Source organism: Ovis aries, chromosome 3 (genome assembly GCF_016772045.2).
Source record: "Ovis aries strain OAR_USU_Benz2616 breed Rambouillet chromosome 3, ARS-UI_Ramb_v3.0, whole genome shotgun sequence".
Taxonomy (NCBI): domain Eukaryota; kingdom Metazoa; phylum Chordata; class Mammalia; order Artiodactyla; family Bovidae; genus Ovis; species Ovis aries.
In genome coordinates, this window is record NC_056056.1 from 39,273,140 (window position 1) to 39,291,384 (window position 18,245).

General features: G+C 40.1%; 1 protein-coding gene across 1 annotated transcript in view; it reads right to left on the reverse strand.

The window, feature by feature from the left end:
- The window catches only part of ANTXR1 (ANTXR cell adhesion molecule 1), a 264,134-nt gene that overhangs the window by 162,513 nt on the left and 83,376 nt on the right, over positions 1 to 18,245 (reverse strand). The window contains exon 10 of the mRNA XM_015094293.3: positions 4,360 to 4,458. Coding sequence (XP_014949779.2) covers positions 4,360 to 4,458 — 99 coding nt within the window. The remainder of the gene's footprint in view (positions 1 to 4,359; positions 4,459 to 18,245) is intronic.

Here is an 18,245-nt window from a genome sequence, read left to right on the forward strand (position 1 = left end):
TTTCTCTTTTTTTCTTGATGAATTTGGTTAAAGGTTTATCAACTTTGTCTATCTTTAAAAAAAAAAAAAAACCTCTTCATTTCATTAACCTTTTCTGTTGTTTCCTAACTCTCTATTTTGCTTACTTCCACTTTGATCTTTATTTCTTTCCTTCTAATGACTTTGGGTTTTGTTTGTTCTTATTTTTCTAGTTCTTTTAGGTGTAAAGTTAGATTTTTATGATGCTTTATTGTTTCAATACACTTTAAATATGTTTATTTTACCTTCCCTTTTAAAATGCTCCCTAGTCTTCTTGCTTGTTCTCCTTTTTCTTTCAACTATTGTCATATGATTTATCATTTGGTGCTGTGAGCCCATATTCAGAGGGAGTTATGGCTTCAGGAGTGGTGTAGTTTGGACTGGATGTATACTGCCTCAGCCAGGGCCACAGCAATCAGGATGGCCACAGACATATTGTGGTGCTTCTGTATTATGTAGTTGGTAGAGCATCTTACCTTCCTCCCCTGCCTGCTTTCCTGAATCACTGAGCAGCTTTCTCTGTACCCATTTAATGTGTGTTACAGCCCCTGGAGCCTGATTTCTACAGGTGGCTCTGCTTTTGCCTGCTTTCCAAATAGGAAAAGGAGTATGTCAAGGCTGTATATTGTCACCCTGCTTATTTAACTTATATGCAGAGTACATCATGAGAAACGCTGGGCTGGAAGAAGCACAAGCTGGAATCAAGATTGCCGGGAGAAATATCAATAACCTCAGATATGCAGATGACAACACCCTTATGGCAGAAAGTGAAGAGGAACTAAAGAGCCTCTTGATGAAAGTGAAAGAGGAGAGTGAAAAAGTTGGCTTAAAGCTCAACATTCAGAAAACTAAGATCATGGCATCCGATCCCATCACTTCATGGGAAATAGATGGGGAAACAGTGACAAACTATTTTTTTTTTTTTTGGCTCCAAAATCACTGCAGATGGTGATTGCAGAAATGAAATTAAAAGACACTTACTCCTTGGAAGGCACGTTATGACCAACCTAGATAGCATATTGAAAAGCAGAGACATTACTTTGCCAACAAAGGTCCATCTAGTCAGTGCTATGGTTTTTCCAGTAGTCATGTATGGATGTGAGAGTTGAACTATAAAGAAAGCTGATCACTGAAGAATTGATGCTTTTGAACTGTGGTGTGAGAAGACTTCACTTTCACTTTTCACTTTCATGCATTTGGAGAAGGAAATGGCAACCCACTCCAGTGTTCTTGCCTGGAGAATCCCAGGGACAGAGGAGCCTGGTGGGCAGCCGTCTATGGGGTCACACAGAGTCGGACACGACTGAAGCGACTTAGCAGCAGTGAGAAGACTCTTGAGAGTCCCTTGGACTGCAAGGAGATCCAACCAGTCCATCCTAAAGATCAGTCCTGGTTGTTCACTGGAAGGACTGATTTTGAAGCTGAAACTCCAATGTTTTGGCCACCTGATGTGAAGAACTGAGTCATTGGAAAAGACCCTGATGCTGGGAAAGATTGAGGGCAGGAGGAGAAGGGAATGGTTGGATGGCATCACTCACTCAGTGGACATGGGTTTGGGTAGACTCCAGCAGTTGGTGGACAGAGAGTACTGGCATGCTGTGGTCCATGGGGTCACAAAGAGTCGGACACGACTAAGTGACTGAACTGAACTAAACTGAACTTGCTGGTGTCCTATACCTATATCAGTACTGAGATCACAGCCTGAAGATCCCTCAGGCCTGGAGCCCTCACAGCTTTGCCTTCTGCTTAGATTTTGCGTTCCCTTTTTGTTTCCTGTACCTGGGGGTTTCCTCCTCATTCCTTTGAGCAAGACCACATGTCACAGTTTTTACATCATATTTTATGCATAATTTTGGAACCATTGACCAGAAACAGGTCGCCAAATTGTTTTAGATTCCTAAGTGGTTGATTTATTTTATTTTTAAGCAAAGGCAAGGAAAGCAGGATGGACATAGGTATTAACCTATGCTTTTTATTTTCTGGTTCTATTTATCATCTAAAATTATATGTAAACAATTTCAACATTTTGGCATTAATATGTCGGTGGTTTATTTCTGTCTTAGTGCAATACATGCTAAAGGGAATTCATAGCCACTTAAAAAAAGTATATATATTTGCTCTATACCTTTAATTTTTTATTATTCATCCAAAGGCTTGGACAGTTACGTTACTATATCTCACTATAAATGTAATTTTTTAAATTTGTTATTTTTCACTTAACTGTTTTTCTTCACAAAATCTGCTACAAATAATACATTATTTCTTGAAAACTCCAAGGCTTATATAATAAAAACCATAGCTTCATTATTGGGCCTTCAATTAGTCATTTTTTGATTAATAAGGGAATTCTATTCTCTTTTTTGTTATAAAATGTAATGCAGTATTTAGGAAAAAATCTCAAAAGAGGAAATATATACTATAAAAATGAAAACATAATATTTTAAAATGTGGATATGGAAGTGGAAAAGGAGAATGGGAAAGGTAAGAGAATCTGAATTTGTCTTATTTTATGGGGACAACTCAATGAGATACTTACATTCATAAAGTTGACAGAAAGATGAAGAATTGAATATGTTGCATTTTAAAATTTATTTATCTTTTCTGTCCTCCATAGTTTCTTACTTTACTGAATATAAATGAACAGATGAATTAATAAAGACAATTTAAAAAAATTCCAGTATTTCCCCCTTAGCTAGGATATTTTTAATAACTATTTGTTTGAGTTCAGGAGTGTTGCTTGTGGTATATAATATGGTTGAGTCACTGCCTTTCTCTTCTCCAAGCTGTCAGTGCTTGTGTTGAAAGCATAATTAGGTTCGTGGTTTAAGCTAAACCCAACAGCCTTTATTTCTTTTAAAATATGTATTAGGTGAACAGACTGTGCAGGTGCTTGCAAGTTTATATTAGGAAAGGAAAAGAAGCTAGTTTTCCAAGAAATAAAATTTTATGGAGAAGCTGGAAAATACGTGTTTAAAATGTCATTCTATAAATCCATCATAAAAAATTTGCATTTTTTTGTTATCTTAGTATAGAATCTCTGGGTAACCGTTCAAGCAACAGAAATGCTATACTCATGGCCATGCATCTTCAGAGAGGAGTTGGTTCTAAAGGCTTGCTTGTCTGGGAAGCCTTCTTTGGAAGGTGTTGATGTCTTTTGAGTTTAATCCTCAGGAGTTTCTGATCTTAGATTTAAGATTAAGAGGAGAGAAGGAAAGTGGACTTGAACATCACAAATTAAAGGAGGAAAAAAAATGGAAAGATTTTGTAGAGGGTGCATGTCCAACTTTCACACTATGACAGGATACTTGAAAATGTTTTCAAAAAGCAAGTACTTTCCGGATACGTGAGGGCATTTCTAAGTATCAGGAAAAAATAACTGAATATTTCAGATCTTTGCAGTTTCTCCATATACAGGAATTCCAGATGTTTCAGAATTCCAGATGTAAAGAAGCCACTGCATATCTTTGTTTAAATATTCAAGTGGGTTTTGAGATGCTAAAGAGGGAAAAAGGCATACCCTTCAGTTCTTCCTTTTTAAAAACAGGATAGTACCTACTCCAGAATGCTAACAGGAGGACAAAACCAGTGTGAAAGGTCAATAAATGAGTATCCTCTCCATCTTCTTTGTCTTTCTACCTCCCAGGGCTGTTGTGGCAAAAAGATGTGAGGTATTTAAAAGGTCCTAGCACTGTAGAAAATACAGTATATGATTGCTGTTTACTGCTGCAGATACTGAACCAGTAATTATCTGTGGGATGAATGCCAGACGTAAATAATAACAGGGACTCCTGGCCATCTGTCTTAACATAATCCATCTGCCCCATCTTTCCTGGACAGTAATCTGAGTCACACATGTCTTTAACTTCCCTGCTACAAATGTCTTGTGAATGTGCCAATGTTGTGATAATTCATTTTTCCCATGAAATGCACTTAGTTTTACATCCATCCTCCTGTATCTCAGGTCAGGTATCTACCCTGATGAGATTTTTCTGGCTTTTGGTTTACTCAGAATTAATAAATTAAGAACACCTATTTTTTTCCTCTATTGCTTGAGAGTCCTGATATCTCACTAAGCAATGTGGAGCTTTGTGAGCCCTAACCAGTCAGGACCACCACTGCCACCTGAGAGTTTGCTGGTGGACTGGGAAACAAGTACCCACTGCCTCTCCTTCTGGGAGCAAGGGGACCTCAGAGGCCAGTTATGCCCTTTGCTGGCAGCCTTTCTAGCAGGGAGGACCCTTCTCTGTAGTTTCCTGGGTGCGGCTTTTCGAGAGGACGGGTTGGGAACTCCCCCTTCCCAGAAGCCAGTGGCATAAACCCCCCAAATCCGCAAGAACTTACTGAGCGTGACTGACTCGTTGATCTTAAAGCTGCAGAGGACCCTGTCCACGTTGCGGGCGTGTCGGAAGCCATTCCCTCTCACGACTACTTGAAAGGATTCTGAAACAAAGAATAATGACAAGACACCTTAATTGACTGCACAAGGTTAACCTTAAATTTCCCATCATCAGGCTTAAAATATTCAAAATCAGTTCAAGCTGGGAAACAGAACCATCTGTGTGGGAGCCTTTCACCACTTAATCGCTGCCTTCTCAATAGTTGTCCACCAGGAAGGCACAGAACTTCTTACTTTAAATTCCCACCTCAGCTTTGCCTTTACTGTTCCTCCTCCCTGGAGTGCCTCTCCTCACCTGTGTCCTGCAAACCTTACCCATCTCACAGTTTTAAAACCTGTGATATCTGCCACCAGAAGGCCTCTTGTATCTCTTATACATTGGATGCAGAGGAAAGGATTTCTTTAGAACTCAAGGTGCCTAGGGTTTTTGAAGACCACTGTCTTCTGGCATTCGCAGTCTGCCCTGAATAGTGCAGCATGTGACTAGGTATCGTTTGGCGTTGTCCTTCTGTCTTTTCTTCCACAGCTAGAAAAGCATTCCTTTATGTTTAGAATTTGTTTGACGACAGTTTCAGCTCTCCTGTCTCTGCAGGGCACAGTAGGAAAACCTAGTGTTGGGTAGGAGTAACTGTACTCACCAGAGAAGACAAGTCTTGCTTATGAGTGGCCAGTTGTCAAGCATTTCCCGTTTGAACTGACATAGGTCCTAGTGCAGTTAATGCTCTCTTCTCTCCAAATAGAAGAGATAATATAGCTCACTGGCCTCTAGCCCTGCATGTTAATTTCATGTTGACATAATTCATGCCGAATTAACACAATATCTTCATAAAGTAAAAATAATGATCCTCTTACTAAGGGGAAAAAAACCCCAACTAATTAATTTATTAAATGTTTAGGAATATTTGCTTAAGTTTGATGGTAACTAATAGCCAATACTTCATTTTAAATACTTTATTTTTGTCATCCTTTTGTATATAAAAATTGGGGCATGGGATAATGCTGTGTGGCATTAAAAAAAAAAAGACTAAAAGTTAGAAGTCAAAGTGCAATATTTGTGAAAGTGGATTTGTCAGTGTAAAGTTTCAAATGGAGATTTTCATTGGAGGAAGAATGGAATTAAAGGACTAGCAAAGGGGACTCTTCCAAACTTTAATAAATGGCATGAATGTATGTCACCTTCATTCCCAGGAAACTCATTAGAGGTCATGTTTGCCAAGAGAATAATAACTGATATCAACCGCTCCCTCTTTGTGTGCCAGACTCTGTACTAAGTGTTGTAAATGTCTGATGTCATTTAAACCTCACTATAGGAAGGTACAAATGAGAAAAACAAGCTTAGCGAGGTTGAATAGCTGGTCCCAGATCACACAGCTGGTAGTCAGGATTAGAACTGGAATCCAGGTCTGTCGGGTGTCAAGCGTCATGTGCTTAGAACTCAGCCAGCATGCTCTTTACCATCATGCTAAAATGAATCCTCAATGTCTTGTGACATATGACTCATTCCGAGATTAACACTGTGATATTTTTTAAGCTTATTTTATTTTTATTTTCGGCAGGTTTGCCCGTTTTGCAGGTAGGTGGAGCTGGTCTGGCTGGGAGGCAGAGAACCCAAAGTAAAGGAAAGGAACCTAGAGGCACTAAGTGTGCCACAAGGAGAAACAAGTTAGCGCAGAGAGCTGTTGAGAGCTATGAACGAACTTCACTGTAAGGAAAGTGAAATTTTGACATTGTAAATGACTTGCCCAAGATCAAGTAATCTGTAATTGGTAAGCAGCAAAACTGGGTACTAATGTATGAGTACTCACTGCCTTAGTTTTGAACTATATTAAGGTCATGGGTACATGGCTTTTTCAGATCCAATTACCAGGCCACCTGACGCCAGCTATGACTGTTTTGAAACAATGCATGAAGAAGAATGCCAGATTCTCACCTTGTTCTTTATTACATACCCCAGACCGGGAGGCCCATCTATATGATCCCCTCTGACTCCCCATGGTGGGGGCCACTGGCCTGCTCTGTTCTTCCCTCAGCCAGCCGAGGATTCAAGCCATCTTTCTAGTTTGTCCAAACTCTGTCTTTGTAATTTTTTATTTGGCTTCAGTGGACAGAGAAAGCCAAGATTTTGGTGGTAACAAACAGGCTTATAGTCTGGGGTATGGGATGAGGAACAAAGTAGTGAGAGTTTTGTATCCTTCTCCTTCTTGTATTGTTTCAAAATAGTCATAGCTGGCATCACGAAGACAGGTAATTGGTCCCTGGTAGCTCAGACAGTAAAAGAGTCTGCCTGCAGTGTGGGAGATCTGGGTTTGATTCCTGGGCTGGGAAGATCCTCTGGAGAAGGGAATGGCTACCCACTCTAGTATTCTTGCCTCGAAAATCCCACGGACCGAGGAGCCTGGTAGGCTACAGTCCACAGGGTCACAAAGAGTCAGACACGACTGAGCGACTAATATTACTATCTCTGGTTTATTTTCCTGCGGCCTTCTTTCTGAAATGCAAAAAGCTACAAGGGGTGGTCTGCAGAGGGAGAGCTCAGGAAAGGTAAGCACCAGGTACAGGATGTAACTAGCACAGAGTTAAGGGGCAATACATGCAGGATGTAACTCATGCAGAAGTAGGGACCATATGTGCAGGACGTAATTTACAGAATGTCAGGTTAGTTTGTGAAAAGCAAATCTAGTCACAGACTACAGATTAGGAATAGTTAAAAGTAAAACTAGGAGTGATCAACTCTTTCAGGTGTGTTTATATTTCTTCCCTGACCTGTTCACTGTTTTCTTTATTTTCTTTGTTCTCAGGAAAGGGAAAGAAAACAGAAACTAATTCCTCTATTTTCCTTTTCACTGCAACAGTATGAGTATTAAGAATTTAGATATGCATGTTGATGCATAGATAGGACTGCTAAATTTAGAAGGATGATCTAAATAGTTTTCTTTATTTTTTTCTTAAAAAAATTTTTATTATTATTTTTTTTAACACCAAAAACATTTTGTATTGGAGTATAGCCGGTTAACAATATTGTGATTGTTTCAGGTGAACAGTGAAGGGACTCGGCGTTTTCTTTCGATGTCTGCCTGGCATGTGACTGATGACACTGTTGGTTCAACAAGCATTCTGTTAAGTGCCAGGCATTGTGGAAGAATCTTATTGTACAATATCTTTTCATTCAGTTTAGCCTTTAGAAACTCATTTCTGTTTTTAGTCTGAATGCTAGACATCCAGAAATCTATTGGATGTTTTTGCTGATTCAAAATGTTTTCTGCCTCACTGCTGGGTCTACTTCTCTTATTTCCTCAAAGATCAGTGGAAGGAGAGAAGATGCTGGAAATGCAGGCCATGTGCCAAGTTCTCTTCTCTTAAGGTCATATCCTAGTCTTAGCAGTGCTGCTGAGGGGTCCTCTGTAAGAGAGGATGTCTGTCTGGTTGGGCCTGGCCCACCCTCAGGGTATTAGGAAGAAAGACATCAGGAATCCATGAACAGCCACAGTGGAAACCAAACAATTTAACCCCCAGGCCTGGGGAGCAGATGGAGGAAATGATGCTCTGGGAGGCACACCAGAGCAGAAGCCAGATGCCACCCTGACTGGTACAGTTTCTGTGATAGGACGCACATTTGGTCTCCAGAAGAGCCCAAATACTGACCCTGCGGCCCGACTGGAATGTCAGCCCTTCACACGTAGAGGTTATGTAACAAAACCTTTGTCAAGTGGATCTGCCAGCAAGTGAGACCAGGACACACCAGAACCAAGACATACTGACTGAATTACACTATTCACAAAGCCCTAAACCTACCTCTCACAATAAGTACATCTAAGGTTGTTTTTCAGTTCAGTTCAGTCGCTCAGTCGTGTCTGACTCTTTGCGACCCCATGGACTGCAGCACGCCAGACCTCCCTGTCCATCACCAGCTCCCAGAGTTTGCAACATGTATGTTGGGTTACAGCTCCTACAAGAAGTGCTTAGAGATTGGAAAGCTTCAGGGAGGACTTTCTACCAGGCAATGATCTTTTACTCCATTTCTTTACATATTCTTTAAGTTAGCTTTAAGATATATATTTATTATGACTTTTTGTCACTTTATTCTCAATTATAATTTAAGCTTCCTGATGGGAGAGGCCATGATTTCTTTTTCTTTAGAATTTTGGGCTGTGCCTAACCCAAAGCTGAGTCAGTATCAGTCTAAGCTCCTTTAATGAATGAATAAATGACATCTTGGGAGAGAAAGGGAATAAGGGAAGGAGAATGTGGTCATTTATTCAGGTACCAGTCAGATAAAATCCTGTTTATTTTCTGAGGCTTAATAAGGTCATTGAATGAGAGGATGCCCAACATCATTAGTTATTAGGGAAATATAAATCCAAATCCCTCCACATTCACCAGAATGGCTATAATAAAAGAGATGGACAATAACAAGTGTTGGTGAAGAAATTAGACCCTGTGTACCTTGCTGGTGGGAATGTAAATTGGTGCAGTTGCTTTGTAAAACAGTTTGACAGTTCCTCAAAAAGCTAAACCTAGAATTACTATATGACCCAGAAATTCTATCCCTAGATATACACTCAAGAGACTTGAAAACGTACGTCTACACAAAAGCTTGTACATGTATGTTCACAGTAGCATTATTCATAATAGCCAAAAAGTGGAAATAATGCAAGTATCCATCAAATGATGAATATGGTATTCATACAATGGAATATTATTCATCCATATAAAGTAAGTAAGTTCTGACACATACTGTGATGTGGATAAATCTTGAAAACACCATGCCAAGTAAAAGAAGCCAGACACCCATTCCCTTTCATTTCCATATGAATAGCTCAGATTAGCAGATCTAGAAAGACAGAATATTGTCTGGCGGTTGTCAGGGCTGGAGAGAGGAAGAAATGGGGAGTGACTTCTTAAAGAGTATAGTGTTTCTTTTTAAGATTATGAATATATTCTGGAGTTAGATAGTGGTTATAGCTATACAACTTTGTGAGTATATCAAACATTACTGAATTGTGGAGGAAGCACAAGCTGGAATCAAGATTGCAGGGAGAAATATGAATACCTCAGATATGCAGATGACAACACCCTTATGGCAGAAGGTGAAGAAGAACTAAAGAGCCTCTCGATGAAAGTAAAAGAGGAGAGTGAAAAAGTTGGCTTAAAGCTCAACATTCAGAAAACTAAGATCATGGCATCTGGTCCCATCACTTCATGGCAAATAGATGGGGAAACAGTGGACACAGTGGCTGACTTTATTTTTCTGGGCTCCAAAATCACTGCAGATGGTGATTGCAGCCATGAAATTAAAAGACACTTACTCCTTGGAAGGAAAGTTATGACCAACCTAGACAGCATATTCAAAAGCAGAGACATTACTTTGCCAACAAAGGTCAATCTAGTCAAGGTTATGGTTTTTCCAGTGGTCATGTATGGATGTGAGAGTTGGACTATAAAGAAAGCTGAGCACCGAAGAATTGATGCTTTTGAACCGTGATGTTGGAAAAGACTCTTGAGAGTCCCTTGGACTGCAAGGAGATCCAACCAGTCCACCTGGGAGATCAGTCCCGGTTGTTCATTGGAAGGACTGATGTTGAAGCTGAAACTCTAGTACTTTGGCCACTTAATGCGGGAGCTGACTCATTGGAAAAGACCCTGATGCTGGGAAAGATTGAGGGCAGGAGGAGAAGGGGAATGAGTTGAACTGAACTCTTTGAAAGGGTGAATTTTAGGATATGTGAATTATAGCTCAGTTTAAAAAAAGAAAACTGTTAAGGTCAGAGAATAGATTGATAAACTTTTTCTATTACCTCCTTTCCTTTTTTTTTTAAAATATGGAACACATAATTTTGTGATGACGTCAATAAAGATCTTTTATCAATCACTGGATCTGAAAATGAGATATCTGTATATTCACCATTTGCTCTGATGACCTAAGACTTTTGTTGTTATCACTAACAAAATTATTGTTAGTGATATGTCTATCTTGTGAGTTAGTTTTAAATTTCTCTCCTATTAAATGCTTACGGTGACATGTAACATCTAAAATATAATATAGAGCTGAATGTGTATTAAGTGCTTTCTGATGCCTAAATTACTCTGCTGCTGCCTAAATTACTCTGCTGCTGCTGCTAAGTCGCTTTAGTCGTGTCCGACTCTGTGAGACCCCATAGACGGCAGCTCCCCCATCCCTGGGATTCTCCAGGCAAGAGTACTAGAGTGGGGTGCCATTTCCTTCTCCAATGCATGAAAGTGAAAAGTGAAAGTGAAGTCGCTCAGACATGTCTGACTCTTATGCAGCCTGCCAGGCTCCTCCTTCCATGGGATTTTCCAGGCAATAATACTGGAGTGGGGTTCCATTGCCTTCTCCTCTAAATTACTCTAGAAGATTTAAAAACAATTTTTATAGCTATTTACTTTTTCAGTTCAGTTCAGTTCAGTTCAGTCGCTCAGTTGTGTCTGACTCTTTGCGACCCCATGAATTGCAGCACGCCAGGCCTCCCTGTCCATCACCAACTCCCGGAGTTCACTCAGACTCACGTCCATCGAGTCGGTGATGCCATCCAGCCATCTCATCCTCGGTCGTCCCTTCTCCTCCTGCCCCCAATTCCTCCCAGCATCAGAGTCTTTTCCAATGAGTCGCATGAGGTGGCCAAATACTGGAGTTTCAGCTTTAGTATCATTCCTTCCAAAGATATCCCAGAGCTGATCTCCTTCAGAATGGACTGGTTGGATCTCCTTGCAGTCCAAGGGACTCTCAAGAGTCTTCTCCAACACTACAGTTCAAAAGCATCAATTCTTCGGTGCTCAGCCTTCTTCACAGTCCAACTCTCACATCCATACATGACCACAGGGAAAACCATAGCCTTGACTAGACGGACCTTAGTCGGCAAAGTAATGTCTCTGCTTTTGAATATGCTATCTAGGTTGGTCATGACTTTTAGTGAGGTATAATTGATATACAAGTTGTATGTAAGGTGTATAACTGAAACATTTTGATACAGTTACACAATCATGGGGCAATACCACAATCAAGGTGGTAAACACACCTACCAGCCTCAGAAGTTTCCATGTTCCCCTTCATAATCTCTTCTTCCAGTCCCTCCCCATACCACGCAACCACTGATCTGTTCTCTGTTGCTGTAGGTTAGTTTGCATTCTCTAGAATTTTATGAAATGGAATCATATGGTAAGTATTTCTTTTTGGTCTGACTTCTTTATACTCAGCATAATTATTTTAAGACTCATCCATAATTACTTTGAGGTTTATGCATAGTCTATTCCTTTTTATTGCTGAATATTATTCATTGTATGAAAAGCCACAGTTGTTTATCCATTCATGTGCTGATGAACATTTGAGTTCTTCACAGTTTTTGGCTCTTAAAAATAGACCAGTTATAAACATCTGTGTACAAGTCTCTGTCAGAACATAAATTGCTTTTCTTCTCGGGTAAATACCTAGGAGTACAATGGCTAGGTCATGTGGTAGGTGTATATTTAACGTTTTGAGAGACTGTTAGAACTGTTTTCCAAAGTGAGAGTACCATTTTACATTTCCACCTTCTAAGTGTGAGTATCCCTCCTTCAAATAGAAATATCTTTGAAAGAAAAAGAAGACCAAGTGGAGAATTAAACAACTGATTCAGAAGAGGTGCCTATGGGCCAGGCATGAGCTTTTTGAAAGAAAATGAAGAGTGAAAGAAACAAAGCCACTTTCTGATGTTGCTTAAAAGTGTCTGGCTTAAGCTGCCTAAAAGTACCTTCCTTTGCACTCAATCGATCACTGTTTGTTACAAACAATGGGAAACAACAGACTACAATACTACAATTGCTACTCAAATGATGATGTAGGGAGCTGATGATAACTTCCTTCCATTTCTGGAGGACAAAAGCTTCACATGTAGAGTAGTTGGCAAGTTGTATGCTTAATTCCAATTAGTTTCTTCCTGGAGTATTGCTTACATAGAACACTATGAGCTTTGACTGTGTGGATCACAATAAACTGTGGAAAATTGTCAAAGAGAAGGGAATACCAGACCACCTGACCTGCCTCTTGAGAAACCTGTATGCAGGTCAGGAAGCAACAGTTAGAACTGGACATGGAATGATAGACTGGTTCCAAATAGGAAAATGAGTACATAAAGGCTGTATATAGTCACCCTGCTTATTTAACTTTTATGCAGAGTACATCATGAGAAACACTGGGCTGGAAGAAACACAAGCTGGAATCAAGATTGCTGGGAGAAATATCAATAACCTCAGATATGCAGATGACACCACCCTTTTGGCAGAAAGTGAAGAAGAACTAAAGAGCCTCTTGATGAAAGTGAAAGAGGAGAGTGAAAAAGTTGGCTTAAAGCTCAATATTCAAAAAATGAAGATCATGGCATCTGGTCCTATCACTTCCTGGCAAATAGATGGGGAAACAGTGGACACAGTGGCTGACTTTATTTTTTTGGGCTCCAAAATCACTGTAGATGGTGATTGCAGTCATGAAATTAAAAGATGCTTGCTCCTTGGAAGGAAGTTATGACCAACCTAGATAGCATATTGAAAAGCAGAGACATTACTTTGTCAACAAAGGTCCATCTAGTCAAGGCTATGGTTTTTCCAGTAGTCATGTATGGATGTGAGAGTTGGACTATAAAGAGGGCTAAGTGCCGAAGAATTGACGCTTTTGAACTGTGGTGTTGGAGAAGACTCTTGAGAGTCCCTTGGACTGCAAGGAGATCCAACTAGTCCATCCTAAAAGAAATCAGTCCTGAATATTCACTGAAAGGACTGATGCTGAAGCTGAAACTCCAATACTTTGGCCACCTGATGTGAAGAGCTGACTCATTTGCTGACCCTTATGCTGGGAAAGATTGAGGGCATGAGGAGAAGAGGACGACAGAGGATGAGATGGTTGGATGGCATCACTGACTCAATGGACGTGAGTTTGGGTGGACTCCAGGAGTTGGTGATGGACAGGGAGGCCTGGCGTGCTGTGGTTCATGGGGTGGCAAAGAGTCAGACACGACAGAGTGACTGAACTGAGCTATACAAGTCTGAGGCTGTCATTGTGGTGCCAGAGGAAAACTGTGCTTAGGCAAAGGATGCATTTCCTAGAGAGGAGCTACACCAACGTAGGCAGGGCCAATCCAACATTGCGCCAATTCTCCTAATTGCACACAGGCTAATCTGCAAAACTATTTAATTAGGAAATTTAAAAAAGAGTCTATATTGGAAGGGAAAGAGAATCATTTAAATGCAGGCAATGTCAAAGCTGGGGTTTCCCAGGTGGCACTAGAGGTAAAGAACTTTCCTGCCAAAGCAGGAAATGTGAGAGGTGTGGGTTCAGGCCCTGAGTCAAGAAGATCCCTAGAGGAGGGCATGGCAAACAACTCCAGTATTCTTGCCTGGAGAATCCTATGGACAGAGGAGCCTGGCTGGCTACAGTCTATAGGGTCACACAGAGTCAGACATGACTGAAGCGACTTACCAGGCACACATGCAAAGTCAAAGGTGCTGTACAGGCTCTGCACAGAGCAGGTGACTTCCTACATGTTTTAGAACAGGAGCTATAAATACATGGACTTAAGCACCATACTAAATGGCAACCATATGCTTGGCCTGGGTATAGGGGTGACAATGGGGAGAGGTGGGATAGTATGGTGAATTGGAAAGAGTACATGCTTCTTTTAAAGGGAAGTTATTCAGTCTCTAATAATCATTATCATGTGATAAATACAGGCCCAGTGTTGCTAGATCTGATTTTTCAATATGAGATGAAAATCTGAATTTTTAGGTGAAATCAGACTTTTAAGCGGAGAAAGCAATGGCACCCCACTCCAGTACTCTTGCCTGGAAAATCCCATGGACAGAGGAGCCTGGTAGGCTGCAGAGCATGGGGTCGCTACTAGTTGGACACGACTGAGCGACTTCACTTTCACTTTTCACTTTCATGCATGGCAACCCACTCCAGTGTTCTTGCCTGGAGAATCCCAGGGACAGGGGAGCCTGGTGGGCTGCCGTCTCTGGGGTCACATAGAGTCGGACATGACTGAAGCAACTTAGCAGCAGCAGCAGCAGTCTTTTGAGTGTTAGTAATAAATTTGTTTATTTTTTAATTGCAGTGTGAATCAAAAAGAACATATGTGCAGACCAGAGAGGGCTTGTTGGCCGCCAGTTTATAACCTCTGGCAGTAGAGGCTTTGGGGGATGGTTCTCTCTCCAAATAGTTTCACTCATGACATTGAATGAAATTCTTTTTGATCAGGGCAGATCCCTACATCTTCCCATTAAGACTTTTTGTTAAAATGCAAAATAGTTCCAAGTGTACTGGTCTCTTTAGCAATTAAACAATAATCAGCCATTAATATCTTAGCTGATATTGAATTAAGTCTTTAGAAATTTAAAGTTATTAAGGAAACCCAAAGGAGGAGTTCTCTGGACAGCATATGTTTACAGATGGTCATTCAGCTGTTGCTCGCATAATTCTAGGGGTGGAAAGTTCAGAACATCTACTCTACTGTTGGAAAGCTTTCACTGTAAAAGTTGCATGTGTTAAGCCAAAATCTGCCTCCTTGAATTCCTCCCCAACCGCTCCGTGGTGGTCTCCTGAAGCTACATATAATACGACCAATAATTCCTTTCTGCATCGGAGTTCTCCAAATATCCTTGTGTTTCAATTCTTTGTCTAAATCTCTGTGGTCACTTCAGTTCTTTCTCATCCCACAAGCATCTCATTAGCATCTCTTTGAGCAGATCTCTGCTATAGTACTTCATACATGGTTTTGTATTTTATCTGAACATATGACTATCTCCTAGAGAAGATTGAGAATTTCATGGGGGTTGGGACCAGGCATGCATATTGGTACTCAAATCTTTTCACATTGTTTGGTACATAGTAGACACTAAGAATTGATGGAAAAGAAAAAAAGAAAGGAGGGGGAGGGAGAAAGAAGGAAAGAAAAAAGGGAAGATGGAAGGAAGGAAGAAGGGAAGGAAGGAAAGAATCAGTGACTGGATTCTTAAGAGCTTGACTATCCTGCATGTTCCTGTAAATGGACCTTGAGCGCTTGTTTGGAGGTTGTAGCAAGGGAGCACAGCTACTTGTATATCCTTGACTGAAGAATGGACTACAGTGCATGAAGCACTGCTGCGGAAGGTTATGCTCTTCTACTAAGCATCCAGCTTCAGAAGGGATATACCTGGGAGGGAGGGAGGGGACACCTGTCTAGCCAGCCAGATCAGCTCAATCAGTCCTGTCTATCAATGGAGTGACAGATATCACAGCCAGGCTGCCCTCACATTCTGAATGAATTATTAAGTGGTTTCTAGTTCCATCTACTCTTCTATTAAGAATATGTGTCAATGCCATCCTTAAAATATGGGACTTGGAGCCATGGTCTGAACTTGGAATAGTACAGCATAGAATTAGCTCTCTTACCCTGAACACAGGATGGCTACTGATGCACCCTAAGATGGCATCAGCTTCTTTTTTGTCAAAGGCATTCTTGTTGGCTCTCAAGAGAGCTATGCGTCTTCTTGCTTTTTTCTTTTTCTTTGCATGAACTGTTACTACGTCAAGTTTCTCTAAACTTGCTTGTGTATGAAACTGTTTGCAAGTTCAACATTTTATATTTGTCTCATTAAATTTCACCATGTTATTTGCAGGCCAACATGGAAAGGTCTGTGTTGGATCTCAGTTTTGTCGTCCAGTGTGTTGTCTCACTGCCTCACTCAGAGCTCAGTGTGCTCTCAGAATTATGCGTGTTGCTGAGTTGTCGGTGAAAGCCAGCAGAGAACACTGTCTTGGGGGAATGCAGTCATTAGCATAGAGTGTCTTGAGTGGACAGGCCTGGGTGGGGCTTCACAGGAAGGGGTGCTCTGGCGGCCAAGGAAAGGAAGTAATTCAGAGAGGCAGAGGAGAGGGCTGAGAAGAAAGGTTTTGGATGAAAGCAAATTCTATCTTCTTCCCAGATCTGTCTAGCATTTAGTCTCAGTATTTCCTTGTTTACTTTCTCCTTCAGTACATATTGAGTTAGTGAATCATTTTGCAGATACTCTGAACTCTATATATTGCTCCAATTTTCTTTCAGAAGAGAAACACTGTTGTTGTTTAGTTACTAAGTCATGTCTGACTCTTTTACTACCCTATGAACTGTAGCCTGCCAGGGTCCTCTGTCCATGGGATTTCCCAGGCAAGAACACTGGCATGGGTTGCCATTTCCTTCTCCAGGGGATCTTCCCGACCAGTGGATCAAATCCGCGTCTCCCGCATTGGCAGGTGGATTCTTTGCCACCGAGCCATCAGGGAAGCTCAGAAAAATGTACAGGCATATTTTTCTCATCGAGGTATGATGTTATCAACATTTTCACATTGACCTTCAATCCTTATTAAATGATATTTATGATAATAATATCACCTTGTTTTGTTATAACAGTTCATGATTTTTAAAGCACTTTCACATAAATCTCTGGATCCTCTCAGTAGCCTAATGAAAATTTCAGATGGGGTATGCCTGGGTCTACTTGACAGGAGTTCATAACCACAGGGAAGTGGCCCCCAATATTTCATGAAAGCCATGCTTACTCCAAGAATGATCAGAGATAGACCTTTAAGAGAATCCTTGGAAGAACTTTTGGAGTAGGGATATCTTGTGAAAGTTTCATTTTCTTCTTAATAAATTTATTCTCTAATCAACATGTTTTAACCCTAATGATTCTAAGCCAAGAGAGGTGGGAGCTTGCCTTTTCAAAACCTATGACTAGGTCCCATTGTTGTGTCTTGTGTTAATTTTTTTCTAAGAAATAAAGGAAATGGGGGAGGTGCAGAGAGGGAGTTGGGGGGTAGCAGATGCAAACTCATATATATAGAATGGATAAATAACAAGGCCCTACAGTATAGCACAGGGAAATATTATCTTGTGATAAACCATACTGGAAAAGAGTGTAAAAAAGAATGTGTGTGTGTGTATATATATATATATATATATATATACATATATAGCTGAATCATTTTTCTGTACAGCAAAAATTAACACAACACTGTAAATTAACTATACTTTAATTAAAAAAAGAAATAAAATAAATAAAATTGGATAGTTTACTCTGATATGGGAAAACTATTGTTTGTTTATAAAATATGCACTATTGCATTTCAGTCAGAGATTTAAAAAATATCCACAGGAAGATTCTTTGGACTGGATTTACCAGAGATTTGTCTATTTTATTGGCCAAAGACACAGCTCTTGGTATAATTTATCAGTTAACTTGTTTTAATTTGTTTAAATTCATTAATGCATTTTCATCTTTGTTCTTGTATTTTCCTTAGCTTAAAAAATATCTTTTACTTAATTATTTTTCTTTTCTATTTAATAAGAAACATACTAAAAACTGAATTTGCTAGGATCAGATCTTGTGGATCTTGATATTTCTGTGACATATTCATTATATTTATATATGTGGGCTTTTTATTGTCTTGAACACCTTGATGGTAAGTAAAGCAGATTTTGGTTTATTAAGCTTCGATTCAAGAATTATTTAATAAGATATTTTTCCATTGTCCAACCGGTTGAGATTTTGTGGGTTTGAGGGGTCTTGTTCTGTCTTCGGCTATTTCTAATTTTGCTTCATTTTAAATTGGCAGTTCAAAGGTCTGATAACTTCTTGAGATTAGGTGAAAGTAGTTGTTAATCAGGGTCAAATGAGCAAAAATTGGTGCATTGTTTATTGAAGGAATATATGAATCCAGGCATTCGGTCAACATTTATTGTCCACCTATTAAGTACCATGTACTCCGAGGCAGTGGGAAGTGGAGAGAAAGATTTCTTCTCTGTCCCCAAGAACCTTACAGGAAGGG